Source organism: Lepidochelys kempii, chromosome 5 (assembly GCF_965140285.1).
Source record: "Lepidochelys kempii isolate rLepKem1 chromosome 5, rLepKem1.hap1, whole genome shotgun sequence".
In the NCBI taxonomy this organism is placed as follows: Eukaryota; Metazoa; Chordata; order Testudines; family Cheloniidae; genus Lepidochelys; species Lepidochelys kempii.
Window position 1 is genome coordinate 48,144,803 of NC_136384.1, and position 26,504 is coordinate 48,171,306.

The window sequence follows — 26,504 nt, forward strand, 5'->3', positions numbered from 1 at the left end:
TTCGAGGAAAATGTAGTTCTCAAAGTCTGGAAGGTTCCACAAGATTCTACTAATGTCCAGAACATTCTAGGAGGTTAGTGGAAAAAATGAATCCACATAAGGAACATCTGAAACATTTTACTTCAAACATTCCATTTTCCTTTTTGTTGCTAACAAAAACAGCACACACCCCAGCCTAGCACCCTAGGCAGTTGCCTGGATCGCCTGTCCTCAAATCCGGCCCCAGGGCAGGGCAAGCGGTGTGGGGTGGGAGAAAGAGGCGGAGGGGATGGCATAGGGAGGGGGATGTGGGAGTGAAGGGAAGGGGATGGGGTGGGGGATAGGATGGGGAAGAGGCAATAGGGAAGGGGACTGGTGGGAGAGTGGGAGCCCAGCATGCAGCATCTCCTCGGCAGCAGCTGGGGCTCCCCCGTTAAGCCATCCCATTGACCCCCATCCCAACGGGCCACACGCCCCCTGCACTTGGACCACCCCACTGAGCCCCCCCCACACACCCCTACAGCACTAAGCACCAACCAGATGCACCCAGCCCCCCCACCCCACCAAGACCCATTCCTCCAGCAGCCGGACCCCCCTGACGAATTCCATCGCCACCACACCTACCCTGCAGAGCACTATCTCCCACACCCAGACCCCCACCTTACTGAGCCCTAGCTACCTTCACCTGAACTCCCCTTGCAGAGTCCCATTGCCCCTGCACCTGAAACCCCCAACGAGCCCCTGTGCATCCATATCCCCCACTGAGCTGTCTGCACCCAGATTGCCGCACCCGGAATCCTCTCACCCCACACCTTGATCCCGCCCACACTAAACCCCTTCACACTTGGATTCTACTGGGTTGAGCCTGCCTGCCCAAACCTGGTGCGCCTGTCTCTTGCACTGTCAGGGTTGGGTGCAGCCTCACTGCTGAGTCCTGTCCCAGGGTGGATAGAAGGAGTGCTGCAGGGTGATCTCCCATTTCCATTCAGCCAGTGGCCTATGCTCCCCACTGCCATGTTGGAGCCTCCATATGTATTTATTGAAAAACAAAATTTGCAAAATGTTGCAGAATTTTAAAATATTATGCGCAGAATTTTTTTGGAAAGGGGGGGCACAGAATTCCCTTAGGAGTACTGAGAAGTGAGTGGGAAAGCCTGATCCATTTCCTTGTGTTGAAGCACTTTAGGATGATTGTGCTAGGACAGTGTGGTTTTTATATAAATTTCCAGGATTGTCACTCTGAAGCCTAAAATGTCTGAGTCATTGTGAAGTGATAACAGTTACAAGCATAGCTGACAGGTATTCTTGTTTAGAATATCACCACATTGAATCATCAATTGGTTTTGTGGTCTGTTACCATCTAATTTTAAAGTTCTCAGGTGTTTTTGACTTTACAAATTAGACCTGTATCATATACAGCTACAGTAAGTCATGCATCTATGCCATGCCAAGAGTTCTAGACCATTGTAATATCAGAGGTAAATCAGCCAATTACCACCCTTACTCTACAGCTAATTTGCATGCAACAGTGGTGTTAGTTGCTTGAGGAAGACTGCACAGACTGTGGATTATTTGGTCCAACTGTAACACCCATGCAGCGGGCACAGTTCTCCCAGCAGAACACACCCACCCTCTGATGGGTTGGACCCCCTTTCCGGGGTGCCACTTGATGTGCTGGGGTCCCACTGAGCCTGCCTGTTCCACCAGCCTGGGCTCCCTCACCTTGTCCCGCTGTGTCTCTCTCACCCACCCCGCACCGTAGAATCTCACAGAGTCTGCAATCAGCTCTATGTAGGAAGACTCGGCTCAGGGAATTTCCCAGCACTCAGGTGAAGAGACCCTCTGGATTGTAAACACAAAGATATATTGTCTTGCGCTATATAGAGATCTATACCGCGTAAACTCATGAAATTCACTTCCTCCCTAAATGTGGAGGAAGATGTGCACAGCTTTTTGTCCCTCCCCCCAGTTATGAATTGCACAAACTAGGTTTTAAAATAAACAAAAAAAAAGTTTATTAACTGCAAAAGGTAGGTTTTAAGTGATTATAAGGGATAGCAAACAGATTAAAGCAGATTACTGAGCAAATAAAACATGCAAACTAGACTAATACGTTAAAGAAATTGGCTACAAATAGTAATTTTTCGCCCGAAATATTGCTTTATGCAGGTTGCAGAGTTTCTTGAACGTAAACTGCACTAGTTGCAGCTTAAATCTCCAGCTATACCCTTCATAGGCTGACCTTTCTCGTCTGGGCTCAGCCCCTATTCCCCCCAGTTTAGGCCCTTTGTTTTTTCAGATGTTTGCAGCAGTCTTCCTTCTTGGGCAGGAAGGCAGTGGAGAAGAGCCAAGCTTAACTCACTTCCCAGCCTTAAACAGGATTTGCATATGGCAGGAATCCTTTGTTTCCCAGTTTGACCCACACCCCCTGTTAATGGAAATACACTAGATGTCCAAGATGGAGTCTAGTACCAGGTGACATGGTCACCTGACATTGAAGTGTTAAAGCAGCATCCCAGGAAACTTCTCAGGAAGGAGGGAGATTAGCATCTTCAAAGTCCTCTTGTCCTTCCTAATGGCCCATCCAGGCTGATTGCCTACTGTCTGGGCATTCCCCAGGTGCAAGCACTTTTGTAATTGATGTATAATGATAGATACAAACAGGATAATCACATTCAGTAAATCATAACATTTCCAATGATATCTAACATGACCCATCTTCCATAAAATATAGCTTAGTTTTGCCATATTCATATCATCATATCTCTGAAGAATATGGGGCATAGGGTCACGCACCCACAAAACTAGCATCCATATTAACCAAACACTGTCCCTTACCACAGTGCACACATCTCATTTGCCATGCAGACATCTCTTCCAGCACAAAACAACCCACGCACAACACAACCAACACACGCAACCTGAAACCTAGCCCCTCACTGCAGCACACACCCTCAGTCGCCACTCACACAAATCAGCATCCAGTTTGCAACACAGCCACCCAAAGGATGACACAACCACCATACACGATGCCAAACACACAGCCCTTCACTGCAGCACAGACCCCATCTGCACAAATCCACACAACTCTCCCAGCACAACTCAACTCACACAAATCAGCACCACTAGTGGACACAATAAACCCAAACATCACTCTGAAGCTTAGAATATCTGTTGTCTGTGAAGCAGTGGAAACAGTTGCAAGCTCTTTTGTTTAGAATATCACCAGGTGCAATCATCACTAGGATTCGCGTTTAAGTTCTCAGCTACTAGTCTTAATTTAAGATCATTTAAATGCTCTTATTTGTCTCTTTTTAGCTCTTCAAATGTGTTGATATTTCAATTGCTTTTTCTGCCTATTCGTTTCCATTACTAAGACTTAAGGATATACCAATTCCTTTGTTCCACAATGCTTTATATTGCGTGGCAGTGGGAGGGTGCTGCACTGAGGTATCCTTAACTGTTTTTGAACAGAAATGACATCTAATTATCTTCCAGTACCTTGGATCTGAAAGCATTTTTCTCCTGCATGACCTGAAGTACCAGGTTTCTTAGTTCAATGGCTGCAGTAAACACGCACACCTCTTAGGTCTGCCCATTAGTAGAGGAAAGAGCCACTCTTAAGTGTGACCTCTCCTATTGACAGGTTTCAGAGTAGCAGCCGAGTTAGTCTGTATCCATAAAAAGAAAAGGAGTATTTGTGGCACCTTAGAGACTAACAAATTTATTAGAGCATAAGCTTTCGTGAGCTACAGCTCTCCATCGGATGCATCAGAGCTGTAGCTCATGAAAGCTTATGCTCTAATAAATCTATTAGTCTCTAAGGTGCCACGAGTACTCCTTTTCTTTTTATGGATACAGACTAACAGATCTATTAGAGCATAAGCTTTCATGAGCTACAGCTCTGATGCATCCGATGAAGAGAGCTGTAGCTCACGAAAGCTTATGCTCTAATAAATTTGTTAGTCTCTAAGGTGCCACTAGTACTCATTTTCTCTCCTATTGAGAGAGTTATACTGCTTGTAAAGTCCTTTGTTGATCTATCTAATTTAAGAATGCCTATCATAACACTTGATTATTGCATATTTGCTTTTTTACTTTTTGTCTTTGCAGAGACCACTATTAAGGTAAATATTTACCAAAAAATCCATATTTAAAGTAGTGATGAAACAGTTTGTGGGGTTCATTGCCATCCACTTCACATAAATGTTAATATTTTAGAGCAATTGTTCTGAGTGTGGTCTTAGGATAACTTGTTAGTCTGTAGCTAGCTGGCTGGTCGGAAGGTGCTTTTTGTTTGTTCGTTTGTTTCCAGCTGCTAAACCACATTAAAGGCTAAAAAAAATGTTAAATAACAAAAGCAATTGATTACATGGAAAAGTGCTACAGGGATTATATGCAATTACAAAAAGGACTGAAGGCTGTTGTGGTAATCAAGAATGGGCATGGAGGTCCTGTATACAGTCTTAAAATGTGTCAGACAAAGTGAGTGAGGTAATATATTTCTTTTATTGGACCAGCTTCTGCTGGTGAGACCTGCAGAAGAGCTTTGTGTGTCTCTTGCTTGTCTCTCTCACCAGCAGAAGTTGTCCAATAAAAGATATTACCTCATCCATCTTGTTGCTCTAATATCCTGGGACCAACCAGGCTACAACTATCTTGAATACATTCAAATGTGTCAATTAGTGAACTCATTTTAGAAGACCATTTCGAAGAGGTGTGCACAGATGGCATTAAAATGTTCAGTGTGTCCGGATGAAATGTTCTTCTGAGGGATAAAAACAAGTTGGATATCAGCCAGTACTATCCATATCAAGTGAGCAACACAGAGAAAGACTTGAAGTGGAAATGTAGCAATAGCTGAATATCTAAAAATGTATTTTATAACTTACTCCCCGATCTGTTAGTTTCAATGTTCCATTTCCTGCTAGTGTTTGAAGGAACTGTGTTCCACTTCAAGTCTTTCTCTGTATTGCTCACTTGATATGGATAGAACTGGCTAATATCTAGCTTATTTTTTGTACTATGCACCCTATCTGACACACTGCATGTTTTGATGCCATCTAATGGACACTTCATAGAAACTGTCCTTTAAAACAGGTTCAACTGACACATTTTAAGGCTGTCTTTGGGACCTCTGTGCCCATTCTTGATGATCATAAATAGCCTTCGATCCTATTTGTAATTGCATATCACACCTACCGCACATTTCCATGTAACCAACTGCTTTTGATATTGTGACCAGGGTCTCGGGTGGGGCCTACACTGAGGTTACTCAAGTAGGGGAACTGCAAAGAACTGGACAGACAATCCCCAAAGCTGGTGGATATTTCAATACTTAGATTTACCAAGACAGCACAAAACCTCTTCAATAATACCTTACTGGTTGCACAGAAGCAAAAAACACAGTTCCCTTATAGCAACCCAGCCTTGGGCTCCCTCCCAACCTCCAAGTCAAATATGAAAGTTCTTCCACTCCCAAAGGACCAGGCACATTACCTCCCAGGTTAATGAATATTTCAGAGCTTACCCAAATACACACTTACAACTAATTCTTATTAACTAAACTAAAATTTATTTAAAAAGAAAAAAAGATTATTCATTAAATGATTATTATGCATACAGCCATGAGTACAGTTCTGAGATCAATTTCATAGTAGAGATGGTGAGCTTTAGAGTTGCAAAGAGTTCTTTGGTCTGAATTTATGGATTAATTCTATGTTCCATACCAGGGTACTCCAAATTAAATTGGAGATCCCAATCTTGCAGCTCATTGCTTCCCCTGATAAAGCATAAGCACATTCAAGAGAAAAAGGATCAGGTCCCAAGACTTTTTTATATAGTTCCTGGGCAGCATAGGGTCCTTGACTGAACAATAGACCTTTGATGTAATCTTCTGGTTCCCAAACATCACCGGTAATTAACTGCATGGATTAACATAGGGTAATTTATCCATTAAGCAGTTCATATTCTGTTTACCACAAACTTTAAAGAGACATATACGATATTAGTTCACTCACGTGTCCTCTAAATGTTAATATTTCCTTTTGATTTCTGAATCAAAAGCTATAGTAATGGACAGGAATGATCTGTTTAAATGGCTAACATCTAACGAGATATAAATAAACACATACGATTAGTATCACCTAATTCTTTAACAATACAGATTTGAATTGCAAAGTTCTAGCCTACCTAACATGGAATGGCCCTAATTACCATTTATATACTTTTCTAACTCTCTAAAGGTTGAATCTCGGTCATTTAGCCTGCAAGCTGCTTAACCCTTTCTGGCCGTGTGTCCAATATTTAATGGATGTTTAGTTTTTAATATGGTTTAGCAACTGCAAGCAAAAAAACACTTTCCGACCCTGTCCACAAGTGATCCTAAGACCACAGTCAAAACAGTTGCTTTAAAATATTAACATTTATGTTCAATATGCAGAATATATTCTTGTTAGTCAGAAATAGCTTTTCCCATTTACTGTCCTTAACCATAAGCAAGGCTTAATATACTCAGTGGCAAATTGAACTCCTCAAATCTGTGACATGTGCTGCTGTTCACAACATTAATGCAGAAAACTAGAAATTCTGCAGCTGCTTCAATAAATTAAATGATTCTAGTCTGTTTGCTTAATGCATGATGATAGTGCAGTGGCTCTTGTGGTATTCATTTTGTATCCCAAATTCCATTTATTTTACACTATTCCCATGTTCTTTGAGTGCTTGCTCGTGTTGATTCCATTTTAGGTGTGTGTTTGCTCATGTGCACCGTTGTCAGAATATTTTGCCTCAGAGGTATCCGTAGGGGCTGGCTGTGGCGCCCTCTGGAGTGCCACGCTAATGCACCGGTATATGAGGCACCGCCGGCCCTATGCCCTCTCAGTTCCTTCTTACCGCCTGTGATGATTGGTCGAAGCGCCTTCCTCTTTCTTTGCAAGTGTGATAATGGTTCTTACAGCCTCTTGACTGTTTCTTTTGTACATAGGTGTCAGATAGTTAGTTAAGTTTTTGTTTAGTTAGAGTCCCAGCAGGGACTTTGTCCCGCTGCGGGGCAGGCTTCAATCTGTGTTCCTCATGCGGTCAGCCTATGCTGATTAGTGGCCCCCCCAGCAGTTGCCTAAAGTGTTTGGGGGAGTCGTACATGAAAGAAGTACAGAATCTGCAAGAACTTTAAGCTGAGGATCCAAAAAGAACAGAACACTTAAAGCTCTCTTCATCGAGAGACACACTTCACCCAGCGTCTGAGCCTTCCTGCTCTGAGTCAATGCATAGTACATAGGCATTTGGTGCGGAGTGCTCTGCCAGCACCTAGTTCCTCCCCGCACCGCTCCTTCCTACTCTCCCCCCCACCCCCCGCCTGCTGGTGTCCAAGTATAGAGGGGTATAGGGTGTCTGGCAAAGGACCCTGTTCAGGCCGCCTGCCCACCCCTGAGATCCATGGGGGTACCTCCTTGACTGGACCCTTCAGCCTGCCCAGGGATCCAACTCTGACTCCTGGGAGTGGTAGGGGACCCCAGTACTTGTTAGTGCCTTCGACGCCCAAAGTCTTCCAGGCAGTTAGGAACCTTATGGCCCTTCCGGCACCGCCTACACCACATGCAACATCTGATTTAGCTAAGGCTCCCCAAACAAAGGGCAAGCCAGCCCACCTCAGAGGGCAGTGGAGCAGAGGGGTCGATCCCTGACTCTGAGGCCACAATCCCTGGCCACACATCCCAGGTCACCAGCACTGCGCTCGCGGTCCCCACCAACAAGGTGCGGATTGTCTACATTGAGGCACTGGTCTCCGCATCCCTGGTACCAGCCCTCTTTGTGTCCCAGTGCAGGTCTTCGTCCCCTGGACAGCCGTCAGTGTGCCGGCCCCCATCGCCCTGGCACTGTTCCCCAGAGAGGCATCAGTCACGGGAGCCTCGGCACCAGCCCTCCGTTCCTCTGGTCAGCCAACAGAGGCAAGCCTCCATGCCACACACACACACCCCATTCCCCAAGGGATGACTTGTCTGGATCGGAGCGGGAGTTCAGCCTCTCACTGTGGAAACAGCGTTCTCCTTGGGCTCCAGAGTCCAGCGTGGCACTGACAATGGTAGCGTGGCAGCAGGGCCACTGGCCAACTCAGTGGCCCTGTTGGAATCCATGGGGCCTCCTGTGATGCCAGTGTCAAACTCTGACCACCCCTCCCTGGCTGCCTCGGAGAAGCATCCCCCTGCACTGCTGGCACTGAGGTTAGAACATGACACCGAGTCCGATACAGGTATGGAAGGACAGGTGCAAACGCCCCGTGAACTCTCCCTGATGGAGGAAAGTGCCCCAGGCCCTCCCGCTATGGTGCCATTGTCATCCTTGTCACCGGACAAGGCAGTAGAGGGGCCCTTGCATGCAAGCCCTCCTGAGGACTTGATGGAACACTAAGCCCTACTTAATAGGGTGACATCCAATCTAGATCTGAAGACTGAGGAACTGGCAGAGCCATCGGACACCCTGTTTGATGTTTTGATGGCGGCAGCCCCGACATGGGTTGCTCTGCCAGTTCATGAAGGGGTATTACAGATTGCTAAGACATTGGGGCAAACCCTTTCTTCCATCCCACCCATGTCCAAGCGGGCAGAAAAGAAATATTATGTCCCTGCCAAGGGGCTTGGATACCTCTGCATTCGCCCTCCCCCCCCCGCCCCAGCTTGCTTGTAGTTTCAGTGGCTAATGAAAGGGACAGGCAAGCACCATGCCTAAAAATAAGGACACACGAAGACGGGACCTTTTTGGACGAAACATTTATTCAACAGCCAGTCTCCAGTTCAGGGTGTCCAACCCTCAGGCCTCGCTGGGGAGGTATAACTTTAATTTGTGGGACTCCCTCAATAGGTTCAAGAACTCCTTGATGCAGGACCTTGGCCAGGAGTTTGTGGCCATTCTGAAAGAGGGCAAGACAGTCACAAGGGGCTTCCTCCAGATGGCCTGGGACACTGCTGACTCAGCGGCCAGAGTGGTTGCCTCGGCCATAGTGATGAGGCGCAGTTTGTGGTTGCGGTCCTCTGGTCTGTCCCAAGAAATGTACTCCTTCATCAAGGACCTTCTATTCAAAGGGAATGCACTCTTCTCGGAGCAGACAGATGGGAGGCTGCATGGGCTGAAAGGCTCTCGGGCCACGCTATGCTCTCTTGGCCTCAAGCGGTTCCAGCCAGGTCACCCAGGTCCTGGGGGCCTCCTGGGCAAAGTACCTTCAGAAGAAAAGGGAGACACAAGGGGGTTTAAAAATACCATTGCCCCTCTTCCTCCCATTTGCCTGCCCAGTCCAGCCCTGCAAGACATCAAGAGGGTTCAAGACAGGCGTTTGATGGTGCGCACAAGGACGGTGCTCCAGTCGGACTCTAGGATCTGACTCCTACCTTATTCCTCAACCAATTGTGCCCCGTCCGTTTTGTCAGCATGTTTTCAGACAATATTGGACAGTTGGGTGCTCAGCAATGTGTCCATGGGCTATACTCTGCAGTTCTCCACTGCCCCTTCCTCCCTCCCCCCCTTTAGGGACCCTTCTCATGAGCAACTGCTCATTCAGGAGGTGGAAGCCCTCCTGCAGGTGGGAGCAGTAAAGGAGGTCCCTTGAGACATGAAGGAGAAAGGGTTCTACTCCCAATTATTTCCTAATCCAGAATGGGTCTGAAGCTCCCTTTTGCTTTTGGGATCTGTGCCACTTCAAAAAATATCTCAGTAAGATGAAGGTTTGCATGGTCTCTCTAGTCTCCATTATCCCCTCTTTGGATCCAGGAGACAGGTACACTGCTTTCAATTTGAAGGATGCATACTTTCATATTTCCATTTTCTAGGGGCAGAGGCAGTTCCTGCATTTTGCGGTGAGCCAGTGCCATTTCCATGTCACGGCACTACTTTTCAGCCTCTCGTCTGCCCCGAGAGTGTTTACAAAGTGTATGGCGCCAGGCATGATCTGGACTGCGTAGTCAGGGTGCTGGAACACAGTGATTAGAATGGTGGTTGGATCCCAGCTCTGTGTTGGAGGGAGGTCCGATCATGGCCCCATCTGTAACTCTGGTCTCCAGTGCCTAAGACCTTGGTTGCGGAGCTCACTTCCGCAATCTCGGCACACAAGGTCGTTGGTCACAAGATGATTGATCTCTCTGTAAATGTCAGAGAGCTCTGAGTGCTACACTTAGCTTTCCTGCCTCACCTGAGGGCCAGGTGGTCCAGGTCCTGATGGACAATACCGCTGCTATGTTTTATATCAACAAGCAAGGAGAAGCTCTCTGGTTGTGAGTCTTTTGTGTGCAGCATGCCGTTCATCTTGTGGCGGTGTACCTTTCGGGGGCCAGGAACATGTTAGCAGATCACCTCAGTAGGACCGTCTCGTCTCACCACAAGTGGTCACTCCCTCCAGAGGTGGTCGGCTCCAGGGGTGGGGGACTCCCCAGGTGGACTTATTCTTGTCCAGACAGAATAGGAAGTGCCACATATTCTGCTTAATTCGCAGGATCGACAGAGGCTCGCTGTCCGATGCCTTCTTGCTCCCGTGGTCTCTACTGTACACCTTCCCACCAGCACTATTAATCCACAGAGTCCTCACGAAGATCAAGCAGGACAAGGCGAGGGTAATCCTGATATCTCCGGGTTGGCATCGCCAACATTGGTTCGGCACACTGCTGGACCTCTCAGTAGCTGCTCTGCTACAGCTGCCGCTCTGGCTGGGCCTGCCTTCCCAGAAACACAGCTGGCTACTGCACCTGAATCTGGCTGCTCTGCACCTGACAGCTTGGCTGTTGCATGCTTGAATGCGGAGGAACAGGAGTGCTTGGCCTGTGTTTAACAGATCTTGTTGGGCAGCAGGAAGCCCTCCACTGGAGTGACCTACCTGGCCAAATGAAAACAGTTCACGTGTTGGGCTTCGGACCAAGATCTTCGTCCCGAACAGGCCTCGCTAAAGTTGATCCTGGACTATCGTCTGCATCTCAAGCTCCAGGGCTTGTCTCTTTCAACCATCAAGGTTCTCTTGGCCGCTATTTTAACCTTCCACCCTCCGTTCCAAGGCAGGTCAGTCTTTTCTCATGACGTGACAGTCTGGTTTCTAAAAGGTCTGGAGTGGCTCTATTCTCAAGTCCGTGACTCTGTCCCTCCTTGGGACCTGAATCTTGCACTGTCAAGGCTCACGGGTCCTCCCTTCGAGCCATTGGCTGTTTGTTTCCTCCTTCTGCTGTCATGGAAGTTGGCAATAACTTCAGCCCATAGGGTCTCTGAGATTAGAGCACTCTTCTCGGAGCCTCCCTACACAGTGTTCTGTAAGGACACAGTTCAGCTGCGGCCGCACCCAGCATTCCTGCTTCAAGGTAGTTTTGCAGTTTCATACTAACCAGGTCGTTTACTTGTGGGTTTTTTTCCCAGAGCCTCATAAGTCAGATGAGGAACGCAGACTACTCTCTCTGGACATCAGGAGAGCGATAGTCTTTTATATCGAAAGGTCCAAGCTATAAGTCGACGCAGCTCTTCAATCACAGTAGCAGATAGAATGAAGGCCCTTCCTGTGTCTGCTCAGAGAATTTTGTCGTGAATCACTACCTGTATCGGGTTTTGCTATGAACAGGTGAAAATGCCACCATCGTAACCTCCCATTCAACCAGGGCGCAAGCCTTGTCGGCTGCCTTCCTGGCCCACATGCCGATTCAGGATATCTGCAGCGCCAGTACCTGGTTGTCCATCCATATGTTTGCGTCCCGTTATGCGATCACCCAGCAAGCGCAGGACAATGCTGGTTTCAATAGAGCAGTATCGTGAGTCACCTAGAATGGAATCGACATGAGCAAGCACTCGAAGAAAAACTGTTACCTACCTTTCATAATTGTTCTTTGAGATGTGTTGCTGTCAATGTTCCTTCCCCACTCTGATCTCTAGGGTACAGATTTGGGGACCTGCATGAAAACCCCCTAAGCTTATTTTTATCAGCTTAGGTTAAAACTTCCCCAAGGTACAAACTATTTTACCTTTTGCCCTTGGACTTTATTGCTGCCACCACCAAGCGTCTAATAAATATATAACAGGGAAAGAGCCCACTTGGAAATATCTTTCCCCCCCAAAATCCTCCCCAAACCCTACGCCCCCTTTCCTGGGGAAGGCCTGATAAAAATCCTCACCAATTTGCATAAGTGACCACAGACCCAAACCCTTGGATCTTAAGAACAATGAAAAAGCAATCAGGTTCTTAAAAGAAGAATTTTAATTGAAGAAAAAAAGTAAAAGAATCACCTCTGTAAAATCAGGATAGTAAATACCTTATAGAGTAATCCGATTCAAAACATAGAGAGTCCCTCTAGGCAAAACCTTAAGTTACAAAAAAACACAGAAACAGGAATATCTATTTTATCAGCCATTTAAACAAAACCAAATCTAACACATCTAGCTAGATTACTTAACTAAGTTCTAAGACTCCATTCCTTTTCTGTTCCTGGCAAAAGCATCACCCAGACAGAGAGAACCTTTATTTCTCCCTCTCTCCAGCTTTGAAAGTATCTTGTGTCCTCATTGGTCATTTTGTTCAGGTGCCTGCGAGGTTATCCTAGCTTCTTAATCCTTTACAGGTGAAAGGGTTTTTCTTCTGGCCAGGAGGGATTTTAAAGATGTTTATCCTTCCCTTTATATTTGACAGTTGCTCATGTCCATTCCATTCCCTGCCCTCGTACCCCTCTGTCAGAGTTGCCAGTAAGAATGAACTGAGGGCATAGGGCCGGTGACACGTCATATACCGGCGCATGAGCGCAGCACTCCAGAGGGCGCCACAGATGGCCTTATGGATACCACTAAGGCAAAAAACTCCAACAGTGGTGCATGTGGGCACGTGCACACTAGAATGGAAGGCGCATGAGCAACACATCTCGAAGAACAGTAGTTACTAAAGGTAGGTAACCGTTGTTGGTTTTTTCAGATTTCATTATACCAGATATTTGTATTTATAAAATCACCCTGTAGAAAGTTGGAAGAGGTGAGAGGAGGCACAGCTGGAGGCTTGAAGGACAGTCTAGCTATTTACATATTCTAAAAGGATTGGTTCAGCAGTGCCTCTAAGGTGCACTATATGTGGATGCCCCAATACACTTATGCCAGTGTGTCTGGATACTCTCTCTAAATTGTTGCAAGCACAAATAATGATCAGAGGGTTTCCTCAGTTTTAATAAGAACTAAATCTGAACATCCCTTGCCTTCAACCTGTTTGAGGTTGAAGGTAAGGGAAAAGTAGAGATCTAAACTGACCTAGTTGAACCAGTGCAGAGCCCTGTGTGGACACTCTCTAAATTCAATTTAAATATGTATTCTTATAGGTGATGCTGGTAGTTATACCTGTAGTCAAGGTTACCTAACACTTTTCATTAGAAGTGTGAGTTCAGTTGCTTATAGCTTGGCCAAACTATAACAGTTTGGACTGAAATTTTCCATGCCAGGTGTCTGCCTGTCACAGGGTCTAGTTGCCACTAAACCTGGTTGCTCTCGGGATTCAGCTCTTTCCAGGTCTGAGGCTCCCTGCTGCTGCACACCCTCTCTCTCTCTCTCTCCTTCTCTCCCCCTTGCAACCTTGCAACTCTTCATGACCTGGTCCTGGCTTTATAGAAGTGCTGCCTTTTCCCACACAAGTGAGCTTCCCCTGATTAGGGCTTTTCTCTCAGCCTTAATTCTCCCATTTTGTAGGCAAATAGGTTAATTGGCCTATCTGGCCTCCATTAACCCCTTCGGGGTGAACACCCCCATCATCGTACCTCAAACTGAATTTTTTTTGAAAGTTTCAGCAAAAAAAATTAACCATTTCTGAGAACACTAGTAGAAAAGTAAGCACTGGAAGCTCGTGTTCAGTTGCTTATCACTGTAATCCCTAGAAGTTTTTCAGAATCACTGTTTTCCAGGATATAGTCCCCCATTCTGTAGATATGGCCTGCATTCCTTCTTCCTAGATGTATGTAAAACACATTGTAATTGTATTCAAACACATTTTGTTTGAATGGGACTAGTTTACCAAGTAATCTAGATTGCTCTACATCAGAGGTTCCCAAACTGTGGTATGTGACACATCTCTGGTGGGTATGTGGGAGAAATTATGTAATTGGGGGGTTGTTTGTTTGTTTGTTGCATTTTCATAATAGGCTAATCAGACGAAGCTTTAAAACTTTGTGGGAATTTGTTATATAAAGTACAGTAGTTAATTTACTTAAAGATGTACCAATGAGAATATTGATACACTGAAACATTGATGTACAGAGCCCTCACCTCCCATCACTGTAAAGCGTGGGTTCAGTTGCCCACCAACTCGATCATGGATGGAAGACTAAAGACAGGTAGTGTTAAAAACACTCAAAGTATCAGTGATGAGAAGGGTAGAGGTACTCAGGCAGCTGGTAGATCTGTAACGGGGTATGCAATAAGAAAATTTTGAGAACCTCTGCTCTATAAGATTTCCCTGTCTTCTTTATTACCGCTCTGCCAATCTTTATCATCCACCAGTTTTATCAACAGTGATTTATTTACTTTCATATTATTGATAAAAATTTTGAATAGTATTAGGCCTAGTACCAATCCCAATGGGACCCCACTAGGAACACCACCATTTGATTTCCCATTGAGGATTGGTTTTTGAAATCTGTCAGTTAGCTAGTTCTTGATCCAGTAATGTGTGCTTTATTAATAGTACTGTACAATAATTTTTTATCAGAATGGCATGCGTCACTAAGTCGGATACTTTACTAACTTCTAGATTACATCTGTGCAGTTACTTTATCAGATAAACTTGTAATCTTCTCAAAATTTGACACACCCTATTTTCTGTAAAATAATGTTCACTGCCATTATTTATATTATGGTCTTTAATTCATTTCACTTGAATCGCTTATTCGCTTTTCCATTATTTTCCCCAGCATTGATGTCTGGCTAACTGGCCTGTAGGTAACCAAGTCATCCTGCTGGCCCTTTTTGAATACTGACCCAACATTAGCATTCATCCAGTCTTCTGGAATTGCCCCACTCTTCACAGATTTATTAAAAATGAACATCAGTGGGCCAGAGCTCTCCTCACCAACTCTTAGGTGTAAGCTATCTAGACCTGCTGATTTAAAAATGGATGACTACCAAACAGTCTCTAAGGTGCCACAAGTACTCCTGTTCTTTTTGAGGATACAGACTAACACGGCTGCTACTTTGAAACCTACCAAACACTGCTGTCAATTACTCCATTAGCTCAAATTGGGAGTCTGAGCTGTGCACCTGAAGCTTCTAAGCCTGCTGATGACTTAAGAGGGTCAATACAAGTTACAGGGGGGAAAATGTTTTTTCAGTTTGCTTTTTGAAAAACAGGAAATTATATAGACTACATTTAAAAGGACTCCAAGATTGCTGAGTTAAGAAGTTAGGAAATGCGTGATTTTAAACCCATGCAATGTTGTGCATATGCTTTATGATACAGTCTTCATAGATTCATAGATATTTAGGTCAGAAGGGACCATTATGATCATCTAGTCTGACCTCCTGCACAACGCAGGCCACAGAATTTCACCCACCACTCCTACAAAAAAAACCAAAACCTCACACCTATATCTGTGCTATTGAAGTCCTCAAATCGTAGTTTAAAGACTTCAAGGAGCAGAGAATCCTCCAGCAAATGACCTGTGCCCCATGCTACAGAGGGAGGCAAAAAACCTCCAGGGCCTCTTCCAATCTGCCCTGGAGGAAAATTTCTTCCCAACCCCAAATATGGCGATCAGCTAAACCCTGAGCAGTTACATGATCACATAGATCTCTTTTTTCAGGGTCTCTCTAATTCACTGCATAGCATCAGATTTGTGTAGTGAATGATGTCTGATGGATTCTTGCCTCATTTGTTGCAAAAATTAGAAAGTGTGTAGTTACTGAGATAATAAACTGCGGGAAGAGAATGGTCTTATAGTTAAGGCAGTTGAAGGCTACCCAAGAGAATTGGTTTCTATCCCTGGCTCTGCCACAGAGTTCTTGTGTGGTGCAAGTCACTTAAACCAAAATGTTCACGGTTTGGCTACTAATCATGTTCCTCACTTTCTGGGTGCCTAGCATGAAAGACGTGGGGCTGGATTTGCAGAATTCCTGAGCATGCACAATGGTAACAGAAGTTGGAGTTGTGCTTTGAACATTTAAAGTGGTAAAAAATGCTAGGTATTCTGGAAAACTATACCCTAGGTGTATCAAGTTAGAAACCCAAAATTACTAGATATGTTGATAATTATGACCTTAATCTCTCTGTGTCTCAGTTCTCCCATCTGGAAAACAGGGACATCTTCCTACCTCACATTGGTGGTGTGAAGATTCATTAACTTTTTTAAACACTTGGATATTGTGATGAGAGCATCAGAGAAAAGTCTGTGAGGCAACTAATTGTGTATTCAGTGCACGGCAAGTAAATGTAATAAAGATTGGGAGGGAGCTTAAAGTTAATGGTAAAAACATTTACATCGGTTAGCTATTGCATAACTTGATGGTTCCAAATAATTTAAAATAGTGTTCTTAAAATAAAAAACAACCCCCACTGGTTCTGTAACTTGTCACTGTCTGTTGATGTCCTTGCATGCACTATTCTTCTCTCGGTCTCCATTAAACGTATCCGCTATCCCATCCCTTTATTCATTGTCCCATTCTATCAATCTAGTCTTTCCTCTGTGCACACGGTCCACTCATTTTGAGGCTACCAGGTCCCTCACAACTTCCTCCCAGTAACAATGGATATTCCCATTCCTTATTTTTCACCTGATTGTTTTCTGTCCTTTTTCTTTCTTTCCTGCCCCCCCCCCTCGCCCTTGTGCTTTTCCAAATTGCTCAGTTGTTTCTCTGTCTCTTGGCACACTCTTCCCTTAACTCTTACATCTGGCACCAGATGTATGGATCTCCTGTATTTAAAATAAGATTTGACCTTTTCTCTCCCCTTTGCTTCCAAGTATACCTGGCATCATCTTCAGTGTTTCAGAAAAAGCACTGGACCACAGGAATTCACACACATCTCTTCCTACTCACCCCCAACCAACAGTCTTTCCTAGCTTCCTTCCATCTATTTCCCTTTTATTAATTTTTTTTGTTTGCTCTTCCCCATTTTTACCATTTTCGTTGCTTTTTTTTCTTCGCTCTTTTCCCCATCTCCCTTCATCCCAGGTTTTCTTTTCTCTTTTTTGCCTTTTTGCTGTTTTTTCTTGATCATATTTTAATACTTCAGTTTTTAGTCTGAAGTCAACAATAGTAGCATTTTACATAAAAACATTCTAGAGAAGATGGCTAGGATCACAGTATCCTCCTCAGTTTCAGTTTTGCCAAACTCCTAGGGCTATATTTGGAAGTGAGGAGTTGCCTATTGCTCGTAGAAAAATATCTCCTTTGGTGGACAAGCATCTGTATTGAGACAACTGATATGGTAAAACAAGTCTGCCAAGGCACCGTCAAAAGCAATTGAGGAAACCCAGGAAAGAAATAACATGCTTTATTTAAGTAGAAGTGTTACCCATAAGTGCATGCTTTATTCTGGAGTATTATTGACCCACTTTAGGAAATACTTAACTGACAAATCATTATGTGCTGTGATGGAGGTCTGCAATGTGATTGTCTGAATACATTTACTGTTGTATTACTGAAAGTTGCTTTCCTGATCTGTTTTGCTGCTGTCACCAGTCCTAGACAAGCAAAGAAGAATCACATGAAGTTATTGATGATGTGCTTGTTGCCTTTCACATCTATCGTTATGAAAAAGACTTCTGAAAGGGATAATGGATTCCATGAAGAGATCTAGAAAACTGGAGATGGTGTTGCAGTATACTAACAATGTCAGTTTTGAGTGTAACTGCGAGGCTACTGTATGTGTGTGGAACTCGAATAAAATTGCATCTGGATGTTCAGCATTGTAATTAGACATTAGTGTATTAATGCTGCATATTGATCGATGATACAACTTCCATGGGCAATTTGTTCATTTTTGAGCAGTGACTGTTAACTTGTCCATCATGCGGACTGTGCCTGCTTGTTCAGTTTTCATCCTGGGAAATTAAGAATTATCTGGCTTGTACTGATATTTTTCACCTCGATATAATTGAGTATTTTCTTCAGTGAATAGCTGATAATGATCTGGTTGGCAGGACAAGTGCAGCAGTGATCTGTGCTTGTTTAGATGTTGCAGTAGTGGAATGGTGGGGCTTTGAATGATGCATGCTTTCATTATTTTTTGTTCTATTCTAGTTTCTTGCATCTACCTGGAACTTGCTGCACAATTGTGTGTACACCAGTTAAAAAGCAATACTTGGTTTTTGCCTTTCTCCTTTTAGCCAAGTTTCCTTACCTAATTTTATTTTTTCCCTACAATAGTTACTAAAACATAATTCTAATGCAAAATAATTATGTCAACACCATCTGTAAATGTACACACTTCTGTGATTCATATTTTTAGTTGTGTGCAGCTTAGTCTGCTGAGCTTCCTCCTTATTGGTTGTAAATATAGATAAAATTAGATACTTGCTTTTTATGTAGCAGCTTTTCATTAGAATTATGAGTTACTAGGTCACTTGCTTGTATACCATTTTGAAGTCTGGAAAACTGTTGTAATGGAGCTGTCCAGTACAGTACAAGCAGAACTAATTGATTTGACAGTGTACTGCTGTAAAGGTATCTTTTTGCATTTCCTTCTAAATTAAAATATTTTTGTTTGTGGATAAAGGAGTTTTCTTTCATCTTGAGCTTTTATTCTGCAAATTTAATTAAATTGGCTCTAAAACATAATGGTAACTTGGACAGAAAAGTATAAGGGAAAGTCAGGAATGTTTTGCTTTTGATCAAAGCAAATTAAGACTTATTAAATGACTTTAATTGAATTGTGTTTATTATTCAGTAATGTTACCATCTTTAAATATATATTAGATTAAGCAACAAAACAATACTCAAATATTTAGTAACCTTGGCTGGATCTTCAAAACCACGGAAGTTTGGAAGCTAAGCTGAAACTCTCCTTACACTTGTTATGCTTTATTCATCTGTAGACAATTTGGATCCAATTTTTGCATAGCCATATTTTGTCTGTGTGTCCTTGGATTCTAAAACAAAATTTGAAACCAACTGTCCCCTTTTTTTAACTAAATTTCAGTAGTTCAAAGTGGATGGATGTTTTTGGCACCTTGTTTACTAGTAGCATTTAAAGATAGCTCAGTTTTGAAATCAGAGCCTTACAGAATTTACTGTAAGATAAAAGGAAACAAAATGGGCCACCATTTTCAAAATGACCCTAATATAATATTTTAAAAACACTTTTTGTTAGTAATTGTCTAATTCTAGATATGATAAATATAATATAATTAATTTACTTTATATATAATTTATATTTTCCTGGACATTGAAGCTGGTCTGCAACAGAACAATGCTATGTTGTTTAGGTTTACAGCATTTAAGGTGAAATTTTAAAAGCAAAATTGAATGAAGATGCTCCTACCCTATGTGAAGCAGCAGCAACGGAGCTGGCCAACAAGGGAGCTTGAGTGGAGATCTATTGGAAGAGAAGGGGGACAACCCTTGTTCCTTAGGGGCAGTGAGTGAGTTCTTTTGTTTGTTTGGTTGTAAACTGAAATCAAACCAGCAAGCAGTCTGGTAGGGGGCAGTGTGTTTTGACGGAAGGAGCTTTTGATCGCATCTGAACCTTGATTATGGGCTGGGACTTCCTTAGGCCGCAGGCTTATAAAGATAACCAGCCAGCAGCGCAGGAGCAACACTAGTGCAGAAGCCACCGTAGAGGGGGGAGTTGTGAGGCGTGTTTGAGGGAGGGTGTGCATGTGTGTGTTTAGAAGGGACGGCTATGACAGCTACAGAGACGCAAAGAATAAAATAGGTAATGAAGATGACTGGATGTGGAAATAGCAGGAGGTATATTATTCTGGAGAGGGTACCTGAAAGGTGCTTCATTTGTACGAAGTGCCGCCTGATAGATCTGATGGAAGAGAAGATCCGATGTTTGGAGATGCAGCAAGAAACAATGGTTAAGTTTTAGAAGGGGATTTGAGCAAGTGATGGAGGAAAGGAAAGAGGCGGCTGAAGAAAAAATTCTAGACTTGCAGATGCATGCTGGACAGCGGTACTGTGAGGGTAGACTTCTGGATGAAGAAAGTGGCCTGTGGAGGCATGTGGCTTTTCCTCTGCCTTGCTCCAAGATGGGAGAGCAAGGAAGAAGAGAAGAGAGGCGAGTCCCACAAGAAGGGGGAAAGAGACAATGGAGATAGTCAGAGTTTGGAGCCCAGGAGGATAGAGGGTGACTCACAGATTGCAAGGGAGAATAGAAGACAAGATGACTGCAGCCAGACAGAACAGAAAGGGAAAGCCCAGAGAATTGCACCCATATCATGAAGAGGCAGGTCTACATAAGTGTGGATTCCCTACTAAGAACAGACAAGTTTCTTCACCAGAGTTGATCCAGAGAACAGAAGGGTTTGTTGTCTTCTGTGAGCAGAGATATGGGATGTGAACCTGAGACTATCACAGATCCTAATGGGAGTGGGAAATAATACACTGTTTGTCCTTCATGTGGGAACAAATTATACTGTTAGATTCTTACTGGGAGACATCAACGAACACTGTGCCAGGCTGGGGATGATGCTTAAAGAAATGGAGGCCCAGGTGATGTTCAGTGGGATTCTAGAGGAGGAGAATGAAGGCAAGACAAGATTATGATGCTCAACAGATGGCTCAGACAATGGTGCTATAATAGGATGTCTGACCACTAGGAGGCATTCATGGACAGAGGTCTGTTCATGTGAGTTGCACCTGAGTAGTGAAGATAATAGGCTTCTGGGATGGAAGCTGGTACAACTGATTAAAAGAGCTTTGAACTAGGAATTTTGGGGAGGATGTTGGGAGATGCTAGTGTAATTTTCACACCTGATTCTAAAATTGAGTGGAAGGAAAATCAAGTAAAAGGATACAGCAATTGAGAAAGGAACAACAAAGTAGAGAAATGGACAACAAAAGGAAAGATACTGCTAATGCCACTGACCGTGACCGTCAGAAAGGCGATATTGGGAGTAAAATGACCGTACCTAATCAGGTGAGAAATCTGGATGAAGCCAAGCAGAAACAAAATGTGTGTGCATCAGTGCAAGAATCCTGGTAACAAGAAGAATTTTGCTATAATCTGGGGACTTATCAGTTGGAAGTGACAAAGGAGGACACAGACCTGTTTGTTGGTTGATCACAAAATGACTGAGCCCTCAGTGTGATGCAGTTGTGAAAAAAGGCTAATGCAATCCTAATGCATCAGGGGAGGTATTTCCAGTAGACACAGGGAAGTATTAGTGCCATTATACAAGGTACTGGTGAGACCGCATCTGGAATACTGTATGCAATTCTGGTCTCCCATGTTTAAGAAAGATGAATTCAAATTGGAATAGGTGCAGAGAAGGGCTACTAGAATGATCCAAAGAATGGAAAAATCTGCCTTATGAGAGGAGACTCAAAGAGCTTGGCTTGTTTAGCCTAACCAAAAGAAGGCTGAGGGGAGATATTAATGCTTTCTAAAATACATCAGAGGGAAAAATACCAGGGAGAGAGAGGAGTTTAAGTTAAGCACCAATGAGGGAACAAGAACAAATGAATATAAATTGTCCAAGTTTAGGCTTGAAATTAGATGAGATTTTCTAACCATCAGAGGAGGGAAGTTCTGGAACAGCCTTCAGAGGGAAGCAGTGTGGGGGAGGGGAACCTAACTGGCTTCAAGACTGAGATTGATAAATGTATGGAGGGGTTGGTATGATGGGTCTGTCTACAATGGCATGTTGCCCATAGGGGAATGGCAGTAGCTAAAATATCCAATGGCTGGAGACAGGCCACTAGATGGGGAGAGCACTGAGTTACTACAGAGAATTCTTTCCTAGGGGTCTGGCTGGTGGGTCTTGCTGACATGCTCAGGGTCTAACTGATCTCCATATTTGGAGTCGGGAAGGAATTTTCCCCTGGGTCAGATTGGCAGAGACCCTGAGGTTTTTTCACCATCCTCTGCAGCACAGGTCATAGGTCATTGCCAGGTTTAAACTTGTTTAAATGGTGAATTCTCTGTAACTTAATGTCTTTAAACCATGATTTGAGGACTTCAGTAACTCAACCAGAGATTAAGGGTCTATTACAGGAGTGGGTGGGTGAAGTTCTGTGGCCTGCAATGTGCAGGAGGTCAGACTAGATGATCACAATGGTCCCTTCTGACTTTAAAGTCTATGAGATGGGGGCAAGGGGGTGGGTGGGGGAATCTCTCAACTGAAATAACATTTTTCTTCTCTGATTTCATAACATACAGTGGTATATGGTTATAAGAAAACTTCAAGATGGCAAAGATTTCCACCAACATTTCTAGAGTCTGTTCATTTTCCATCACCTGGGATTCAAGCTTCTTGCCTTCATCTCCAAGGCCCTTCTCAATGCTGTCTCTATCTACTTGTTTCGAGGTTCTCTTGTCACATTAGACATTGTCTTTGACCACCTATTTGTCTGCTTCTCACTGTTTACTGTCATGCCACTCCTTATTCATGGAATGTTGCCCTTGAATTAGTACTTACAGCCACTATTATCTATCTTCAGTTCCCTTTTCAAAACCTGCTTCTGCAGTTACGCCTATGAGAAATCAGTGAACTAATGATAGGTCAAGACAAATCACTTTAAATTCAGATCCACCAAGTCAAGTTAAAGGGTAACGAATATGTAATCATGTGAACTTGTTACTATTACCCTTTTCCTCTCTTTCTTTTGTTTCCTGTCTATCATGTATCTCATCTCTTAAATAAGAAAGTAATTCTTCAGTGCAGAAGTTGTATCTTCCCAGGTGTGTGGGTAGTGTACAGCACCTAGCAGAATATGGGGTCTTGTACCTGAGTGAGATTTTTGGGCACTAACAAAAATCTGCAGACAAACCTTTTACTTTTTTTCCACTGACTCCTCCAGAATTACAGGGATAAATAATACCTTCATAAGAATGAAGTGGCAGTATTCAAACTGTTGGAAGGGTGGACTCTGAGGCTGCTTTCCTCTTCACAGTATGAAGCTATGTGTTAGTGCCTGCAAATAATCATAGATTACTGTAGTTTCCTTGTGGAATATTTATGTAAATTGGTTGTGTTAGGATTTAAATGTCCAAAAAATGGTGAATCTTTTTTCCCCGACGACAAAATTATATTTGGTTTACCCCAGTTTGGATGTTGAAAAGCAGTGTTGTATTTCATATATTGCTCTTGCTGAATTTGTGCAGCCCCTCCAAATTTTTACAAATATTTTATATACCCAGAAATACTGTGCACTTTTGGGGAATAATGTAACATGAATGAGCTGTAAATTTTCCTTAATCATGATCTTGGGTAAACAGTGGTGTCAAACTAGAAAGTCAAAAAATTCCTTCCTTTTCCTAGTTGCATGCTTTATGCAATGCTTTGATTGTAAAAATAGTTTGTCACTTACCAGGAAGTAGCATGGGCTTAGTAACTATTTGGCCCGTTTTAGAGGAAATGTTGATTTTCCTTCATGGTTTCTTCATTATTAAAAGGCTTATTACATTTGTTTTTTAGACTGAATCTGGCTATGGATCGGAGTCAAGTTTACGGCGCCATGGCTCCATGGTGTCTCTGGTGTCTGGAGCAAGTGGATATTCTGCTACATCCACCTCATCATTCAAGGTTAGTGAGTGACATTTTATAAATATGATTCGTGAACAAAGGGGAGACACTTCTGAAAAAGAATGTACATGTAAAGAGACCCATGATTCTAATCTGTTCATCTGTAGCAATATAAAATGAAATATCAGTAAAGATACTTTGATTACTTATCATTTTGAAGGTAAGTGTTGTTTAGTTCAATATTTGATAATAGAGGGGTGATACAGTAAGTGTCCACGTGTCTCCATGCTCTATTGTCAGTTTTTAAAAGGTATGTTTCTCCAATAGGAAGCAGTTAAATCTGTGGGAACACTTCACTTGTCTCTTCTGGAAGGACACTGAACAGCAGGACTCTAATTGAAGAGGACTGCAGTTCCCTTGATAGGAACAAATTTGGCTGAAATAAACTGGAAAGAAATGAACAAAAGAGGCATCTTACTATCATAAATGTTCACCATTTTAGCCTTGCTGGGCAGTAGTTTTTGATGAGGAAACAACACTTGGGAAGAGCATCACAGAAAGAAAAGGGATAGAAATTAATCTGTGTAGAGTATAGAGTGGGGCTGTCAATTAATTGCAGTTAACTCGAGTGATTAACTCAAAACAAATTAACTCGATTAAACAAATGGTGATTAATTGCCATTTTAATCACGCTGTTAAACAATAATAGATTGCCAACTGAAATTTATAATTTATTTTTTGGATGTTTTTCTACATTTTTCAAATATTTTGATTTTGCAGCACAAAGTGAACAGTGCTCAGTTTATATTTTTTATTACAAATATTTGCACTAAAAATAAACAAATATTTTTCAGTTCACCTCATACAAGTACTGTAGTGCAATCTCTTTATTGTGAAAGTACAATTTACAAACGTAGAATTAATTTTTTTACGTAACTGCACTCAACAGTAAAACAATGTAAAATTTTAGAGCCCACAAGTCCACTCAGTCCTACTTCTTGTTCAGCCACTTGCTAAGACAAACAAGTTTGCATTTACAGGCGATAATGCTGCCTGCTTCTTGTTTACAATGCCACTTGAAAGTGAAAACAGGCATTCGCATGGCACTGTTGTAGCTGGCATTGCAAGGTCTTTACGTGCCAAGTATGTTAAATGCTTGTATGCCCTTGAATGCTTCAACCACCATTCCAGAGGGCATGTTTCTATGCTGTTGACGGGTTCTGCTCGATAATGATCCAAAGCAGTGCAGACTGATGCACATTCATTTTCATCGTCTGAGTCAGATGCCACCAACAGAAGGTTGATTTTCTTTTTGGGGGTTCAGTTTCTGTAGTTTCTGCATTGGAGTGTTGCTCTTTTAAGACTTCTGACAGCATGCTCCACACCTCGTCCCTCTCAGATTTTGGAATGCACTTCAGATTCTTAAACGTTTTGGGTCACGTGCTATAGCTACCTTTAGAAATCTCATATTGGTGCCTTCGCATTTTGTCAAATCTGCAATGCAAGTGTTCTTAAATTGAACAACACATGCTGGGTTGTTATCAGAGACTGCCATAACACTAAATATATGGCAGAATGCGGGTAGAAGCTTGGAGCAGGAGACATACAATTCTCCCCCAAGGAATTCAGTAACAAATTTAATTAAAACATTTTTTTTTTTTTGTAACTAGCATCATCAGCGTGGAAGCATGTCCTCTGGAATGGTGGTCGAAGCATGATGAGACATATGAATGTTTAGCATACCTGGCACATAAACACTTGGCAATGCTGGCTACAACAGTACCATGCAAACAAGTGTTCTCACTTTCAGGTGACATTGTAAATAAGAAGTGGGTACCATTATCGCCTGTAAATGCAAACAAACTTGTTTGTCTTAGCAAGTGGCTGAACAAGAAGTAGGACTGAGTGGACTTGTGGGCTCTAAAGTATTACATTGTTGAGTGTAGTTATGTAAACAAACGAATTCTACATTTGTAAGTTGCACTTTCACGATAGAGATTGCACTACAGTACTTGAATTGAGATGAACTGAAAAATACTATCTTTTGTTTTTTTACAGTATACTATTTTTATTATAAATACTTGCAAAGTGAGCACTGTACACTTTGTATTCTGTGTTGTAATTGAAATCAATATATTTGAAAATGTAGAAAACATCCACAAATATTTAAATAAATGGCATTTTCTTACTGTTTAACAATGTGATTAAAACTGCGATTTATTGTGATTAATGTTTTTTAATTGTTTGAAAGCCCTAGTATAGAGTGAAGAACTCTTATGCTGAAACTAGCAGTGTTTTTGATCAAGTATTTAATTAGGTTACGGTTGAGCTGATAGCAGCTGAGATTTCAGTTTAACAGACGGCTTAAACACTTATTTTGTTAAAATCTTCTAAATAGCAGTAAACAGAACACAGATATAAACTTCGAAGATCATTTGAGGAGTTCATGATGGCTTGATGAAAAATGGTTAATACAGAGAAAATAAGAATTCAAAAATAACCACTCGTTGAAACTTATCTCTCCTTTTTTGGAACCCTTCTGTGAGAAATCAGAAATACTCCAGACTGCTTCACATGTACCAATTACTCCAATATCCATTTTATACATGGAAAGTTTGCTGGTATAACAGTTTACCTGTTTAAACATTATTAAAGCATGCCAGGAGTAACCAATCATATTTAGCAGTGACGTTATCACTGAAGGGCATCTACATTGTTTCCAGAGATTTTCCCACAAGATGCCCTATAACTTAGAGGAAAGTGCACTGGAGTGGGAGCGAGGAAACCTTAACTGCCTAGTGCAAAGGTTCTCAATCTTTGTCTTTTTGAGGTCCCCCCTCCCCCCCCCCCGTGCTATAAAAACTCCACGGCCCACCTGTGCCACAACAACTGTTTTTCTCCATATAAAAGCCAGGG

The 26,504-nt window shown here is 42.8% G+C and overlaps 1 protein-coding gene across 4 annotated transcripts in view; it reads left to right on the forward strand.

Annotated features, from left to right (window-relative positions):
• CERT1 (ceramide transporter 1) overlaps nt 1-26,504 on the forward strand; it is a 168,794-nt gene that overhangs the window by 78,781 nt on the left and 63,509 nt on the right. For all 4 annotated transcript variants that reach the window (XM_073344213.2, XM_073344212.2, XM_073344216.2 and 1 more), the window contains exon 4: nt 23,541-23,648. In XM_073344213.2, the coding sequence (XP_073200314.1) occupies nt 23,541-23,648 (108 nt within the window). The remainder of the gene's footprint in view (nt 1-23,540; nt 23,649-26,504) is intronic.